Consider the following 17,821-nt stretch of genomic DNA (forward strand, 5'->3'; position numbering starts at 1 on the left):
AAGAAAATCATTAATATGCTCAATATGTATTTTTAAAAGTCTTTATTAACACAATCTAAAAAGGATGCAAGGCCTGGTAACTCAAGTTTTCACACTTTTGGGGACCTGAGTCATATTGTTCTAGATCACTGTCCTCTCTTTAATTCAAAAATGTATATTCATGATCCCAAGATTTGCCCTTCACCACATGCCATATTAGCAGGAATGCATAAATAAAAAGAAGGAATATGATTTCTCATGTCTATTGTGTTCTACTATAAAGCAATGTTACACAAATCCTAAATTCTGCCTTTGGTGTATATAGTATGAGACAACTTTTCATTGATTCATTCCCAGCATGGACTCAAATTTATCATTACCTAGTAGAAGTAACAGGACTCAACTACAAATTATCCATACATATGGAATATGTAACAGACATTTAAGAAGTATTAGAAGAATAAGAAGTTACGAAAAGTTCAAAATATGCTGGTAAATGAAAACAGTAGATAAACAAGCAACATCATTCCATGCCTGGTATGCATATGAAAAAAGCATAGGGGTACATACACCAAAATGTTAGGAGTGACTATACCTGGTGGTGGGGATATAATAAGGTATTTACCCTGGAGATATGTACATCTATGTTCACACAAAAACCTATGCATGAGTGTTCATAGCAGCTTTATTTGTAGTAGCCAAAATGTGGAAAAAGCTACAATGTTCTTCAGTAAATGAATGGTTAAACCGTGGTCCATCAACACCATGAAATACTATTCTATAATAAAAAGGAACAAATTATTGATACACACAACTACTCACATGGCTCTCAAAGGCATTCTGTTAATTGAAAAAAGTCAATCTCAAAAGGTCACATACTGTAGGAGTCCACTAATATAACACATAAAATGACAACGACATAGAGGTAGAAAATAAATTAGGGGTAGGATAGCCAGGGGTTAGGAATGATGGTGTTGGAAGAAGAGGTGTGACTAGGGGTCGCACCAGGGAGGTCTCCTCATGATAGATTCATTCTGTTATCTTGGTTTCGATGGTAGTTACACATTATCTACATGTGTGATAAAGTATACAACACTGGACATATTATAGCACTGTCAACTGCCTGATTTTGAGACTGTACTATAATTATGTAGAATTTAACCACTAGAGGAAACTGGGTGAATGCTACACAGGACCTCTCTGTACTAATTTTGTGACTTCCTATGACTCTGTATAATTTCAAAATTAAGTTTCAACAAAAGTAAAAGAATAAATCTTGTCCCTTCCCCTTCCTGCCCCTCCCTATTCACCCGCTTTCCATGAATCATTCACTCCTAAAGCCATATGCTGTAGCATAACAGGGTACGAGATCCCAGACAAGATAAAGTCATCTGTTGCACAAATCAAGATGTCAGAATGTACGTAGGGTGAGGAGGTTCTTCACATAAGACAGCTCAGGGTGAGTTGTCAGAACCCAAGCAGCAAAAGGAAGGGTCTGTATTATATAGGAAGAGCAGCCTGGAGCAACGTGTCAGAAGCTAAGTGGGTGCGGAAGGTATCAAAGTATGAGTGTGGACCAGAACCACGTACAAGGAGGGCTCCATGTGGTGATGAGGCCCAGGACAAGTTGTCAAAGCACATGCAGGGGAGGGTATGAGCTGCAATGGAGTATAGGAGCCTGGGTAGAGGGAAGAGGGCATCTGCACAGGAAGATGGGGTGACAAATGGTTTTACACATGGGGGGGTAGGGGAGGTCTAATCAAGTAAGTAAATATATTAATGATAATGGAAGCCAGGTTTCTCACTGTCTAAGAAGGGAGTTATAGTATATGTGCTGCCGAAGCGAGCACAAGAAGGGAGTTATAAAATACAGAAGGGAAGGGTGCCTGGTTGGGTCAGTGGACGAGCATGCAAGTCAATCTCAGGGTCATGAGTTTGAGCTCCAAGTTGGGTACAGAGATTACAAAATAAATAAAATAAAATAAAATAAAATAAAATAAAATAAAATAAAATAAAATAAAATAAAATAAAAGTAATAAAATACAGAAGGGAGAAAACGGAAATATACTCTGCGGTAATGGACCATAATCAGAGGGTTAGTGTGAACTCAGTTTTATAATACTGACAGGCAAATATAGGAGACAGTTATAGATGGAAGTGGGTATATAAATGTATGTAATTATGTATATACATACATTCCCTAGCTCTGTCCACTGAGAGCCCTGGAAGCAGCCAAACCCCAAGAACAATGAGCAACACATTAGGCACCCAGATCTTGCCTTTTAAATGTCATTTTCCACTAAAATGAACTAGGGTTCCTTAGAGAAATGGCTGACTCCAGGGGTGAGGCAGGAAAAATTCAAGACAGGCCTAAAACATCTTGGGGCAGAAAGCAAGGATGTGTTAAAAAGATTGATGGGATATAAAAAATGAACACAGAAGTCAGCCTAAAGAGGCTCCAATTGGCCAAATCTTCAACCAAGCATTAAAATAATCATAGTAATAGATTTTAACCCAGTTAATAAAATTCCTAAGCCCATGCTGATACAAATAAATAAATGAATAAATTAAAAGATGTAATGAGAAATGAGATTAACATTACAGTGACAAAACCTGCCAGACATCACCTTAATCAACTTATCAAAGTGAACTATCAGAATGGGGCAAATAAAAATCATGTGCCTCCTGTTAGAGTGCAATGAGGGAGAAGACACAGCATCACTTTTTGCAATATCCCTCCCAAAGTTAGTACCTTAAGTACCATTAGAGTAAAAACCAGATAAATCCAAACCGAGAAACATTCTACAAAATATATGGTAATTTTCAAGTATTATGATCACAAAATTTTAAAGTGAAAAACGAGAGGTGCCTGGGTGGCTCAGTCAGTTGACTGTCTGGCTCTTGGCTTCGGCTCAGGTCATGATCGCATGGTCATGAGAATGAGCCCTATGTTGGTCTCTGCACTGAGCGTGGATCCTGCCTGGGATTCTCTCTCTCCCTCTCTCTCTCTCTCTGCCCCTACCTGCCTTCATTCTCTCTCTCTCTCTCTCAAAATAAATAAATAAACAAAAACAAATAAAGTGAAGAACCAAGACAAAAGAAAACTAAAGAGACATGTCAAATAATGCAATATATAATTTTTTCAAATTAACTATTGGAAGACAAGTAGAACAGTAAAGAATATGTGTCAAAGACCAATCCAAAATATATAAAGAATTTAAAAGCTCAATACCCCAAAAATAAATAATCCAATTTAAAAATATGCAGAAGACATGAACAGACATTTCTCCAAAGAAGACATAACAGGTGGCCAACAGACACAGGAAAAGATGTTCATCATCATTTATCATCAGGAAGTGCAAATCAAAACTACAATGAGATACTACCTCACACCTGTCACAATGGCTAAAATCAACAATACAAGAAACAGATATTGGCAAGGATGTAGAGAAAAAGGAACACTCATGCACTCTTGGTGGGAATGCAAACTAGTGCAACCACCATGGAAAATAGTATGGAGATTCCTCAAAAAGTTAAAAATAGAACTAACCTATGACCCAACAATCACACTACTGGAGATTTATCCAAAGAATTAAAAAACACTAACTCAAAGGGATACATGCCACCCCCCCCCATGTTTACAGCAGCATTATTTACAATAACCAAGATATGGAAAGTGTCCATCAATTGATGAATAAAGAAAGATGTGGTATATACATATACAGCAGAATATTATTCAGCCATAAAAAAGAATGAAAGGTTGCCATTTGTAACATCACGGATGGAGCTAGAAAGTATTATGCTAAATGAAATACGCCAGTCAGAAAAAGAAAAACACCGTATGTTTTCACTCATATGGAATTTAAGAAACAAAACAAACAAAGGGGAACTAAAGACGGAGACACACACAAATCAAGAAACAAACTCTTAATTATAAATGGTTACCAGAAGGGAGGGGCAGAAGAATGGGTTAAATAAATGATGGGGATTAAGAAGAGTCATTATGAGTACTAGGTGATATGCAGAATTGTTTAATCACTATATTGTACAACCGAAACTAATGTAATACTGTATGTGAACTAAATTAAAATAAAAAAAGAATTTTTTTAAGTGTCAAAGATCAAAACTAGTCCAACTTGACCTGACATTTACAAAATAACCCACCCAATAACTTCCAAAATACATTCTTTTCAAGTGAGTATAGACCATTCACTGACTAATCATATATTGAGTGCTAAAAGAGTCTCTCAATGAATTTAAAAGGATTGAAATTATCCACTGCACATTCTCTGACCATGGTAATTAAATGATCAATGACAAAAAAATACCTGGAAAACTTCGAAACATTAGAAGTTAAGCAAAACACTTCTAATTCATGAATCAAAATGAAATCACAAAGGAAGAGAAGTTCATAGCTCAAATGCTTATGTGAAAAATGAAGAAAGGTCTAAAACGGTCATCTAGGCTCCCATTGTAAAAGCTAAGAAAAGGGGCATCTGGGTGGCTCCATCGGGTAAGCATCCGACTTTGGCTCAGGTTATGATCTCACAGTTTGAGAGTTCGAGCCCTGAGTCAGGCTCTGTGTTGACAGCTCAGAGCATGGAGCCTGTTTTGGATTCTGTGTCTCCCTCTCTCTCTCTGCTCCTCCACCACTCACACACTATCTCTTTCTCTCAAAAATAAATTAAAAAATTTAAAAACAAAAAGCTAAGAAAAGAGCAAATTAAGAACAAAGTAAGTAGAAGGAAGGAAATAAGGAAATAATAAAAATGAGTTAAAGCTGAAATTCACAAAGGTAACAATCTATGAAACCAAAACCTGATTCTCTCAAGAGACCAATAAAATTGACCAATAAATCTCTACCCAGACTAATCAAGAAAAGGACAAACTATCACTACCAGGAATGAGAAAGAAAAAAATTATAGATCAGACAATAAAAGAATTTTAAAAATTATGAAAAATTTTGTTCAATTAAACAAGAAATGGACGAATTCCTTAAAAAATACAACTTATCAAAACGGATTTAAGAAAAAAAATTTAAACCTGGAGAAGCCTTATATATGTTCTAAAATTTGAACACGAAATTTAAAACTTCTCACAAAGAAAACTCAGTCCCAGATTAGCTTCAGTGGTAAAGCCTTTCAAAAAGACATAGAGTAGAAATGAACAAATCTTAAACTCTTTCAAAAAATACAAGAGGAAATACTTCCTAACCCATTTATGAAGCCAGTATACCTAAAACAAAGATATTGCAAGGAAACTAATATTCCTCATAAATGTACACTTAAAAATTGTTTTAAAAACAATTTAAAACCACCTGGGTGGCTCAGTTGGTTAAGCATCCGACTTTGGCTAAGGTCATGATTTTGCGGTTCGTGAGTTCGAGGCCCACATCAGGCTCTGCACTGACAGCTCAGAGCCTGAGCCTGCTTCAGAATCTGTGACTCCCTCCCTCTCTGACCCTCCCTAGATTGTGCTCTGTCACTCTGTCTCTCAAAAATGAATAAAAAGCTAAAAAAAATTTTTTTTTAATTACTTTAAAAGGTTAGTAAACTGAATCCAGAAATGTATAAAAAGGATGACACATCATGACCAAGTGTAGCTTATCCTAGGAATACAAGGTTGGTTTAATACTTGAAAATCAATCAATGCAATTCATCATATGAAGATAGTAAGAAAAAAAATCATTATCACCTAATAAATGCAGAAAAAGCATTTAAGTTACACATTCATTTATATGAAAAAATAATCTCAGCAGGGGTGGCTGGGTAGCTCAGTCAGTTTAACGTCTGACTCTGACTCTGAACTTTTACGTACCTGTAACAGTCACAAAATACACAGCCAAAGTAAAAAGAATCAACTGCATTTGGGGCGCCTGGGTGGCTCAGTCAGTTAAGCCTCTGACTTTGGCTCAGGTTATGATCTCACAGTTTGTGGGCTTGAGCCCTGCATCGGGTTCTGTGCTAAAAGCTCAAGGCCTGGAGCCTGCTTCAGATTCTGTGTCACCCTCTCTCTCTGCCCCACCCCCGCTCACACTCTGGCTCTTTGAAAAATAAATAAACGTTAAAAAATTTTTTTGAGGGGCGCCTGGGTGGCTCAGTCGGTTAAGCGGCCGACTTCGGCTCAGGTCATGATCTCGCGGTCCGTGAGTTCAAGCCCCGCATCGGGCTCTGTGCTGACAGCTCAGAGCCCGGAGCCTGTTTCAGATTCTGTGTCTCCCTCTCTCTGACCCTCCCCCGTTCATGCTCTGTCTCTCTCTGTCTCAAAAATAAATAAATGTTTAAAAAAAAAAAAAAAAAAAAAAAAAATTTTTTTTGAAAAAGAAAAAACAAAATCAACCACATTTCTATATACTGGTCATAAACAATTAAACACTGAAATTTTTAAAAATACCATTTACAATTGCATTCAAAACATGAAATATTTAGGGGTAAATATTTCCAATAACTCTACACTTAAAACTATATAACAATGCTAAGATAAATTAAAGAAAACCTAAACAAAGTGATATGCCATGTTCACGGACTAGAAACCACTACTGTTTAGATGCTGATCAAGTCAACATATAGAATCAATATAATCCCAATAAAAACCCAGCTGGTTCTTTTTATAGAAACTGAAAGGTTGATTCTACATTTTATACGAAAATACAAACAACCTAGAATGGTCAAAACAGTCTTGCAAGAAGAATAACAAAACTGGAAGACTACACTACCTGATTTCAAGATTTACTACACAAGATTCAACAATCAAGACAGTGTAATACTGATGCAAAAATATAGACACTGGATCAAATAAAATGAAAACACAAGAGAAACAGCTTAACTTCTAGAAAGACACCCCCCCCTCAAAAAATGAAAAAAAGATTCATACAAAAATGTTCATAGCAGTTTTATCCATAAAGGTTGAAAAGTAGAGATAATACAACCATAACAGGGGAAATGAATAACCAAACTTTAGGATAATAAGGCAACAGAGTATTAATAATAGAGTATTAATCAACAATAAAAAGAAATGAACTACTTACTGATCCACTCAACCAACATGGATAAACCAAAAACATTATGCTGAGCAAAAGAAGCCAGACATAAGAGTTATATACGATGCCATTTGCATAAAGTTCTCAAGAGGACTGATTAGGAAGAAACACAAAGAAACCCTCTAAGATGACAGAAATATTCTGTCTGGACTGTAGCTTATACAAGTCTATGCAGTTGTCCAAACTCTGAACTTTAAAATTAGGAGCTGAGAGGGGCGCCTGGGTGGCTCAGTCGGTTAAGCGTCCGACTTCAGCTCAGGTCACCATCTCCCGGTCCGTGAGTTCGAGCCCCGCGTCGGGCTCTGGGCTGATGGCCCAGAGCCTGGAGCCTGCTTCCAATTCTGTGTCTCCCTCTCTCTCTGCCCCTCCCCCGTTCATACTCTGTCTCTCTCTCTCTCTCTGTCTCAAAAATAAATAAACGTTAAAAAAAAAAATTAAAATTAGGAGCTGAGAGCATTCACTTTAAAGTTTTCCTCAATTAAAAAAAATTTTTTTTTCACTCAAAATATATTTGACTGCCTACCATAGCCGAGGTATTGAAAACTTGCAAGAAAAAAAAGTCAATTATCAAAATGAAAAGCAAACAAAGAGAAACCTTTTAAGCTGAGAAATAAAAGCCAGTAGACTGCCAATCAAAGAATGTTACAGGTATATACACAACATGTACAGAAGTAACAGGAAAAAAAAAAAAAATCACAGTGGATCTGGGCAACTAAAGTAATTAAAGTATGAAGCTCACATGGAGCACTCACAGACCACTTTCATAAAACACTCCTTCACAAATTTAAAAGAACAGAAATTATACAATATATGCTCTCAGACCACAAAGGACTTAAACTGAAAATTAATAACAGAAAAAGATGGAAAATACCCAAATACTTAAACAACACACTTCTAAATGATATGTGGATCAAAGAAGGTATCTGAGGAGAAATTAAAAGATATATTGAACTAAAGAAAAATAAAACAATTCATCAAAATTTGTGGGATGCAGTGAAAGCAGTGCTTAGAGGGAAACTCCTATCACTGAATGCATATATTAGAAAAGAAGATCTAAAATCAATCATCTAACCTTCCAACTTAGAAAACTAAACAAGACCAAATCAAACTCAAAATAACAGAAGAAATCATAAAAATTAGAGCAGAAATCAGTGAAATTAAAAACTAGAAATCAACAGAGAAAATAAAAAACTAACTCTTCTAAAATATCAATAAACTTGGTAAGACTCTACTAGGGTCTAGCAGAAAACAAGGAATTGTCCAATAGGTATGAGATTCAGTTTTGCAAGAAAAAACAGCTCTAGAGACCTGCTGAACAATAATGGATATTAAAAGGATAACAAAGGAATACTGTGAGCAACTCTATGCCCACAAATTTCAAAATCTAGATGAAACAGACTAATTCCTTGAAAGGCACAATCTGTAAAAACTCACACAAGAGAAAATAAATAGTCTGAACAGGTCCTACATCTATTAAAGAAACTGAGTAATTAATAACCTTTAAAAACAAACAAACAAACAACCTTCCCAAAAGTACCAGGCTTTATGTACTCAACTGAGTTTTATCCTACATTTATGAAAGAAATTATACCAATTCTCTACAATCTCTTTCAGAAGTTAGAAGCAGAGGGAATAATCCTAGCTCATTCTTTAAGGCCAGGATTACCCTAATATCAAAATCAGAAACAAAGATATTACAAAAAAACTAGCCCAATATAACTCACAAACAGATACAAAAAATCCTCAACAACATATTAGCAAATTGAATCCAACAATGTATAACAAGAATTACACACAACAACCGAGTGGGATATATTAGAGGTATATAAGGGTGGTTCAGCATTCAAAAATCTGTCAATGTAAGCCATCACATGAACAGACTAAAAAAAGGTAAGGCTATTGCAAAGGGCTAGAAAAGTTGGTGGGCACATGTATTAGAATACAACTATAACAATTATTCATTCATTTACACTATGTGCCAATACCTGGGATACGATGGAAAATAAGACAAAATTCACGCTCTCATAGAGCCTACAATCTATTAGACAGACACTGAACAAGTAACCACGAGTCCCTATTGCAGAGACTCAACCTGGACTAAACAGAAGAGGCAGGCTGATAATGATGAACCACTAACTAGATTAAAAAACAGGAAGGGGGTATGGCTAAAGGGAATATTACAAGCAGGATGCATGAAGGTTCTGAAGCAAAAGAAAAAGTACAGTGTATTAGATATACTGAAAGAAATCCAAGTCTAATATCACAGAAAGGATAGAAGAGGATTACATTATGGTTATGGTTTTGTTGGTCAGTCATCAGGTAAAAAGAAAAACAAGAAGGCAAAAAAATTATGAGTGCCTACAAAAGAATATTTTAGGTGAGAAACAATGACATTTAGGATAAACAGGAAAAACTAAAAGGGTCGATATGCTTTTGAAAAAGGTAATGAAAAAAATACAGACACCAGGAATTGCCAAGTTACAGAACCCGAAGGAAAAACCTTCAGGTATATGATCTTTTTCTAGTTATACTCAAGATTCAATCTTTCTACTCTTTAAGGAAACCAAGAAGTTGAAACAAAATCTTTAAAATTTAAGCACCTAAAATTTAATACACAGTAATCCTGGAAAAGATAAGTTACTAAATGTATACAATACAAAAACCTGATTTTGCCTTTTTCAAATGTGATTTCTGTCAACATTTAGTGTATCCATTTAATAACGCCCAGTTAACTATTAAGACTTTAAACATTTTCTGAAATTTCTTCAATGACTTGAAGCATTACTTAACACAAAATTAATTATGTTTCTAACTATAAGTTACATTAATTTTAAAAAGGAATTACTTACAGGGACATTAAGTGCATACTGTAGTCCTTGAGGAAGTCTTTCATGTGTTTCCATCTGCTCTTCATCATTTTTCACTGTCTCCTCATGGACCATGAGTTCATCATGTGATATCATATCCTGTTGTCTCATTTCGCTTTCTTGTAACACTTCATCTGCAGCAAGGATCTCCTGGTGAGGCATACTCCGATCTTGAAGTACCGACTCCTGCAGTTCCCCAGACACGGTAGACTGGCCAGACACTCCACCCATTACAACCATTGCCCTGGAAGACTGCATTTCGTCTATGCCGCCACATTTAAGAAATAATCCTTCCAGTTTGTCGTCAATGTTCATGCTTAAGTATAACTGCCTAGAAAGACCAAGTTTGGCAACAAAGCATAATAAATTAGTTTTATATGTCTACTTGATCCTTTTTAAATTTCAATTATGAAAGGTACACACTTTATTAGAAAAACTGTATTCATGTAATTCGTATTGTCTCCAATTTTAATAATATCAAGATAAGTTTCCAAAGGCTGGTGGAATAAAATGCAACTTCTCATTTTTGATATAAAGGCAAAAAATCGTAATCTATTTCATTATGAAAAAGGAGTATGACATAAAGGAAATTGGGGGGAAGTATCTGTAACAAAGGAGTCATGTTCTTTAATATATTAAAATGTCAAAAAAATTTTAAAGGTGTATAAAGAAATAAACTGACAAACCACTATCAGGCAAATCATAAAGAAAACTTAGAAAACAGTCACTAAATATACAAAATAATAGTCACTTACAGTAGTAATCAAAGAAATGAAAATTAAAACAGAACTACCATATTTCATCCACCAAACTGGTAGTGACTCTTTAAAAAAATATACGTCCAATGTTGAGGTAGGTTTAAAAAAAAAAAGACACTCATTATGAACAGTAGGAGAATAAATTAGCTCAATTACTTTCAAAGGCAATTTGGTACTTTCTATCAAAAGCCATAAAAACACACATATTCTTTGAACTGGTAATTATACTTATAGGAACCTATCCCAATGAAACAAAATATATACGTGAAAAATCACTACAGTAATTTACATTAGCAAAAAAATGGAAATACACTATTCAACAAACAAAACTGATTAAAATATATTCATACATATGTCTTAAAACTACAGTGACAGCTATACAACTCAGTAAAAATCCCTGAAGTGAACACTTAAAATGGGTGGATTTTATCATATGTAAATTATATCTCACAGTTTTTCTCAAAAATAGAATCAGAATAATGGCTACCCTTGGGGGTGGGGGGATGGGGTTGCTGCTGATAACAACAGGCAGGCAACGGGGAGTGTATGGGAGCTAGCGATATTTTTTTCTTGAGTTGAATGCTGGTTGGCAGATATGCTCACTTTGTAAAATTTCAAGTTGTACATCTGCAAAATATGTATGTTTTTGTCAGTTACTACACTTCAATAAAAAGTTAAAATCTGCTGACACTACAAAACAGTAATAAAATTATTCTTGAAAAATATTTGAAAATGTGGGGGAATATCCCAGTATTAAAGGAAATGTATGTGTGTATTTAAAGATACATAAGTTTATGTAAAATGTTAACACCATTAACATTACCACTGGTGGTGAAATTACCAGAAGTTTTTTCCATATTTACATTTATCTCTAATTTGAAAACTTACTATAATAAAATTTTACTTTTTATACATGCTTTTAAATTTGTTAAAATGAAATAAAGGTGATACTTTCCTTACTAATACTTTTTTTTTTTTTAACATTTATTTATTTTAGTGAGACAGGGACAAAGCACCAGTGGGAAAAGAGCAGAGAAAGAGGGAGACATAGAAGCTGAAGCAGGCTCCAGGCTCCGAGCTGTCAGCACAAAGCCTGATGCAGGGCTTGAACCCACGAACCACGAGATCATGACCTGAGTGAAAGTCAGATACTTAACCAACTGAGCCACGCAGGTGCCCCACTAATATATTCTTAAATAACACATGATTAAATTTAACAGGTCATGAGACCTAGACACTATCAAATAATTATATTATTTCCTCCATTATTGTAGAAAAGATAGGCAATATTAAATCTGCCCTTCTAACTTTGGTTGCTGTAAATTCAAATTCCACTGTGTTACTCCAAGAACCAACATAATGATCATGAAAGCTAAAGAAAATTCATCTCAAAAAACATGAAAGCACTGGTGCAAAGTTTGTTTTCCAAAACTGATTTCTACTATCAGACTGTGTAAAAATAACATACACGCCCTCTGCAAAGGGACAAGTCCAAAAGTAGTAAATGCATTTAACTATTTTTCTCAGTTTAGTTACCTCTTTCCCAAATCAATCAGGTAGGTACTAGCTACTACCTTGATCATAGCTTTCAAAGGTAAAATAAATGATCAGTTAAATTCAAATGTACTACTGAAATTTAAATGCACTTTCACTTACTAAGGTTATCACTTAGGGAGAAACCTGTACTTAAATGAACAGCTCCAAAAAAAAAGACCTTGTAAACAGCAAAGTAAAAAAAAACACAAAAACATAATTCATACTTGCTAATCCTATCTTCCCTGGTACAAGATATTATCAGTCTAGAATACATAAAACAAAGTACCAAGAATCTGATTTTTACTTTTCAAAATCTTTAAATAGCAAGCTTGAAATCTACAGGACGATTTTAAATAAATCACCAAATAACTATTCTCTTCTAATATTCTATTTAGCACATTTCTTAGAAAATAAACTATCCTACAACTAAATGAAACTTAAGCCTTACAGGGCTAACTAAAATTTGCCTATTCTGGCCATTTCTTTGGAGGTTCTTACCAAATCATTATATTCTTCTAGTCTATTTACTGTTTTCTTAAAGAATGTGGAAAGCCCCTAACTTGAAAGGGAATTTTGATACCCAAAACTAACCTTTATTGCAAGTAATCATTGTTGCTACAGCTACAATATACCCTTGACCCAGGCAAGCTCACTGCTAGGAATATACACAATCCTATAAGGTAATTCATCAAAATTAACCAAAGGTACATGTACAAGGATGTTTGCTGCACCCCTTTAGTGGAAAAAGACTGGAAACTAAGCATTCACTGATATAAGATTTCTTAAATTATGATTCAATCCTACAATGGAATACACACCATCATTAAAAGGAATGAGGCTGCTATATGTGCTGGGTGAAAAGTTCTCCACAATACATTAAGTGAAAAAAATCAAGGAGAAGATACACAAAGTGAGCCACTGCTTGTATCATACATCTCAACTAGTAACTGGGCAGAGTAAGCCAGACAGGAAATTAGACAAGGCTCTCAAGCAAAAAAGTTAATTTCACCTTGCATATAGTACAAGAAAAAGGACAAAACTACACTAAGAAAAATGGTAAGGAGGGGCCCCAGGGTGGCTCAGGAGGTTAAGCATCTGACTCTTAGTTTCAGCTCAGGTCATGATCCCACGGTCCTGTACTGACAGGATCCCAAGCTTTGTGATGACAGTGTGGAGTCCACTTGGGATTCTCTCTCTCTGTCCGTCTCCCCTACTCGTGCTGTCTCTCTCTTTAAAAAAAAAGGGGGGGGGGGGTGCGCCTGGATGGCTCAGTCAGTTAAGCGACTGACTTCAGCTCAGGTCATGATCTCGTGGTTTGAGAGTTCAAGCCCCGCATCAGGCTCCGTGCTGACAGCTCAGAGTCTGGAGCCTGCTTCAGATTCTGTGTCTCCTCTCTCTGCCCTTCCCACGCTCATGCTCTGTCTCTCAATAATAAATAAATGTTAAAAAAAAATTTTTTTTAAATAAGGAAAGTACATTTTTTACTGTCCCTGAAGCTCTCTTACATGCACTTATCATCTTTAACTTTCCCCCTTCTAACTCCTGCATGGTCTCAGTCAAAGCTCTCTTGTGCTTCACTGCACATTCAACAACCCAAATACAACAGAAGGTCCCATGCTCAAAAGGTCTCTTCTCTAACTTCTGTATTTCCAGGGAGGATCGGCCAAGTATAAAGAAAGGAAACTGATATAATCAATCCATGTTAAAATGTGAATAGTTATAAATGTCTCTTCCCACTAAACCATCAAAAAGCCAACTGCTTTTTGACCCAAATATCTACACAATTAATGGAAATTCAGCTGTTAGGAATATTACACAGCTAAGAGGAAGAAAGAAATGATGCTTCCTTTAAATCATGTTGCTTACATAAAAGAGTGCTCTAGAAGAAAAAAAGAAACAATTATTCTGTGTTCCCAGGAGCCTCTGTCCAACTGGGGAAAAAAAGAAGGGCTAGGTAGAGTAACAATAAGCAACCAGCCACCCTGAGTCCCTTGTGATGACACATTATTTTGTAAGGGATGGTGGGCAGCTGACAAAGGGTATAAAACACCAGAGCTATTAAGAGCCAAAACAAGACGGACAATGATGTTCTAGGGCTAATTCAGCTAAAGGTGAAATGGCCACCCAAAACAGATCATTAAAAACTAGAACAGAGCAAAAGAGAGGAAAAAAGGAAGGAGCCAGCCCACCTCAGGCCAATTTCTCCTAAATCTTCCTTTAGCAGATTACTTCAAACTGTATTCTTTTCCCCTTTCCAAGTTTTATTCTTCCTTCATCTCCATCTCTCTGTCAAAAAAGTTGACAGTGTGTACAGCAAAAGGGATATTTAGGGGATCACAATACAGTTTCCTGCTCCATTCAATTATCCCTCTCCCACACACTCCTCGCCATCCTTTCCTATTGAAAAATGTTTGGTTCAGCTGTACAAAAGTAATCCAAATTGTGGCCAATTAGGTAACCCCTAGTCATTGAAGCCTAATGGCAATGCTCTAGTCAAAGAGAACATAAATTATTAGCCATCACTTTCTCCTATCTTCCACAAGAGACAGCTGACTCTCCTTGTCATCACCTTCTAATTTAATGCTTCTAATCAACTGTGTGCAACCAATTAGAAAGCTTTATAGATTCATAAGATGAAATAAGAGTAAATAAGCTTTGAGTCAGGGTTTTCAATAAGGAATTAAACACATGGACTTTTAATACAAGCATTTGCGATAATTACTTCTAGGCTGAGGGGACTGTCTGGGCTTGCTTTCACAAGACAAAGTTAACAGAAGCATAACATATGGACAAGCTGGCCATTACTACTCATTTTTAATCAAGTATGCAAATGCCTACTGTTTTTTTATGCATTAATAAGGAAAATATCTTTCCAAATTTATTAAGAGGTTTGGGTCTATATGATAAAGTTCAGAGATTATCATAACTTGCAGAGGAAGGACAACTAATATGTTTAGGATCTACTAGATGTAAGACACTGTGCTAGGCACATTTACATATATTAAATCACCTAACATTTATACTAAGGAACACTCAAGACACTAACAGTATATCCCCATCTAACAGATAAAGACACTGGGGTTTACTCTAAGGCACACAGCTGGAGATAAACTGGGAATTCAAAACAGGCTTAGGTGGTTTAGTGCGCTTTTTGCCACACCATACTAACCTCCCAACTTGAAAGGCTCTGAAGTTGGGAGAAGCCAACTGAGGAAACTTGGATTGCTGTAGCAACCCAAGCAGTGGTGATAGTGTGGCCTCTAAGGTGAGTGAGAAGAGGAGGTCATTGAGTTCAATCAGCTTCAAGATCAAATGGTTAGACAAAGCCAGAGACAAAGAAACCCATGACCAATATGGAATTAAATAATTTCCACTGGCCATTCTTAAGAAGTTTCCTATTCTCTCTCATCCTTCACAGGCATAGTTTTATCTAAACAAAAACTGCTTCACCTCTAATTTAAAAACAAAGTTTACTTCTCTTCTAGGCATATTCTACATTCAGAAACCCCTTCAGAAATATCTTTGTACAACTACAATTTTGCATCTATAAAGCTGAGCTTATAAACTACGCCCCATGACAATTTTTAAGTTGCTACTTAGTTCAAAACATTCTAAGAGGAACAAATGGGTCTTTCTGACTAGTGCTAGCAATGGTAAAAGACACAAAATAAGAGAGATTATAGGCTAAAATCCATCATTTTATACAATATAACAAAAAAAACCTTTGACCATTTTCTAACCACAGAAAAATAATCTATAAATATTTAAGTCAAAGTTAACGGGCATTTCTATATACTGCACCCCCCTCAAATAAAGCAGAATCTAAGCATATTCTGCATTCCAAATACTCATCACCAAAGTCTTCTAAAACAATGTAACAAAAAAATAGTGATATTTGAATGTTAAAACAAAATTTTCAGCAACTCATACTGTTTAAGAAACAGCTATAATTTATCTTAAAAAGGAGAGGGGGAGAGAAAAGTTTTAAAAAAAGTCCAAGCAAAACAGAACCCTACCTTCTGCTGGATCTACTTGTTTCATCCATCACACCTCATGCCAATATCAACAATCCAAATATTAATGTTAAAAATACTTATTCTGTTAGGAAACTATGAGTTTTCTACAGGCTTGTATAAGAAAAGGAATATCAAAAATACTTGTTAAAACAAACTTCCCTCTACACTACGAACATTAAACACCTACGTTATTTTTAGTATGTACTACATAGCAACCAAAACTCGTTTCAGAACAAAAAAGTATTAACTATTAAAACCGACATTTTTTAAACATTAGATAAATACTCTCACTTTAATAATACAAACACTATTTGTGAAGCACAGAACTAAGGATGCATTTTCACCTTCAATGCCAAGAACATCTATAATGTCTTATACTATTCCATCATAAACTAAAGTCAACCAGCCGACTATACTATAACAAGTATATAAATTTATCAAAACTAAAGGGTACCAAGGCTAAAAGGTTGACATAAAACATGGTGGAAAACTGATAACTAGTTTCCAACCCTTTAATAACATCTATAATAGAATATATAATATTTGATACTTGTTTCAAAACACGGTATTTACAACAGGACAAAAATCATAAAATACAATGTACGATGAAGTATTTTTCATCTAAAAATAACTAACTGAAGTATATAATATCTTTGAGAAAAAGTTTTTCTGATCTTATCTAAACATTTAGAATAACACACTCTTTAGAATTAGAAGGAACTAGCTAGAGATCATTTAGCTTTATTTATATCTAAAGAGATCCTCCTATCCAAGGCCTCCACCGCCTTGTGTTAGTCTAAAATATTAGATAAATCATTTCAACCTAATGATAGTGAAACAAGATGAGGAATTATCTCAAGTCAATTTTAACTTTTAATACCTTATTCCATTTTATGATATCAAGACTAGCAGTGTTTATTCACAAAAAATTTGAGAACTAGTCACAGAACTTGAACTGTCTCAGAATGTCCAGGCCAAGAGTTAATGTCTTGGATAATAAAAATTGTATTTTAATGTTAATACAAACTAGACAAATGGAAAGTAAATCTGACACAAACCCTTACTGACAATAAACTCCCCCTCCCTGAATCTGTTCTTTTCTTCTTGCCTAGTAAGTGAGACAAACTCATTTCCCAGCCTCCCTTACAGCTGACTGTAGTCACGTGACAGTGTTATAGCCATTGGAATATAAGGAGAAATGACATACATAACTCCTCTTAAGGGAAGAAAAATATCCTTTCTTCTTCCTATTGACATGCATAACGGTAACCATCTTGGACAACAAGAGAGAAGCCACATACTAAGAATAGCAAAGGACGACAAAGACGCCCAGGTCATGATGACTCAGGAACCTCTACAAAATCTCAAGATTGTTTTCATAGAGCAGTGCCTGGGGTGGCTTAGTCGGTTAAGCATCCAACTTTGGCTTAGGTCATGATCTCGTGCTTCATGAGTTCGAGCCCTGCACTGGGCTCTGGGCTGACAGCTCAGAGCCTGGAGCCTGCTTTGGATTCTGTGTCTCCCTTTTTCTCTGCCCCTCCCCCACTCTCACTCTCACTCTCAAAAATAAATAATTAGAAAATAAATATATTTCTATCTTTAAAGTCTGTCACAGTGGTCACGTCT

The 17,821-nt window shown here is 35.5% G+C and overlaps 1 protein-coding gene across 11 annotated transcripts in view; it reads right to left on the reverse strand.

Moving 5' to 3' along the window:
* Window positions 1–17,821, reverse strand: part of ZNF148 (zinc finger protein 148) — a 163,675-nt gene that overhangs the window by 57,375 nt on the left and 88,479 nt on the right. For all 11 annotated transcript variants that reach the window (XM_042998893.1, XM_042998894.1, XM_042998896.1 and 8 more), the window contains one exon: window positions 9,868–10,216. In XM_042998893.1, the coding sequence (XP_042854827.1) occupies window positions 9,868–10,200 (333 nt within the window). In that variant the 5' untranslated portion in view covers window positions 10,201–10,216. The remainder of the gene's footprint in view (window positions 1–9,867; window positions 10,217–17,821) is intronic.

Source organism: Panthera tigris, chromosome C2 (genome assembly GCF_018350195.1).
Source record: "Panthera tigris isolate Pti1 chromosome C2, P.tigris_Pti1_mat1.1, whole genome shotgun sequence".
Lineage (NCBI taxonomy): Eukaryota > Metazoa > Chordata > Mammalia > Carnivora > Felidae > Panthera > Panthera tigris.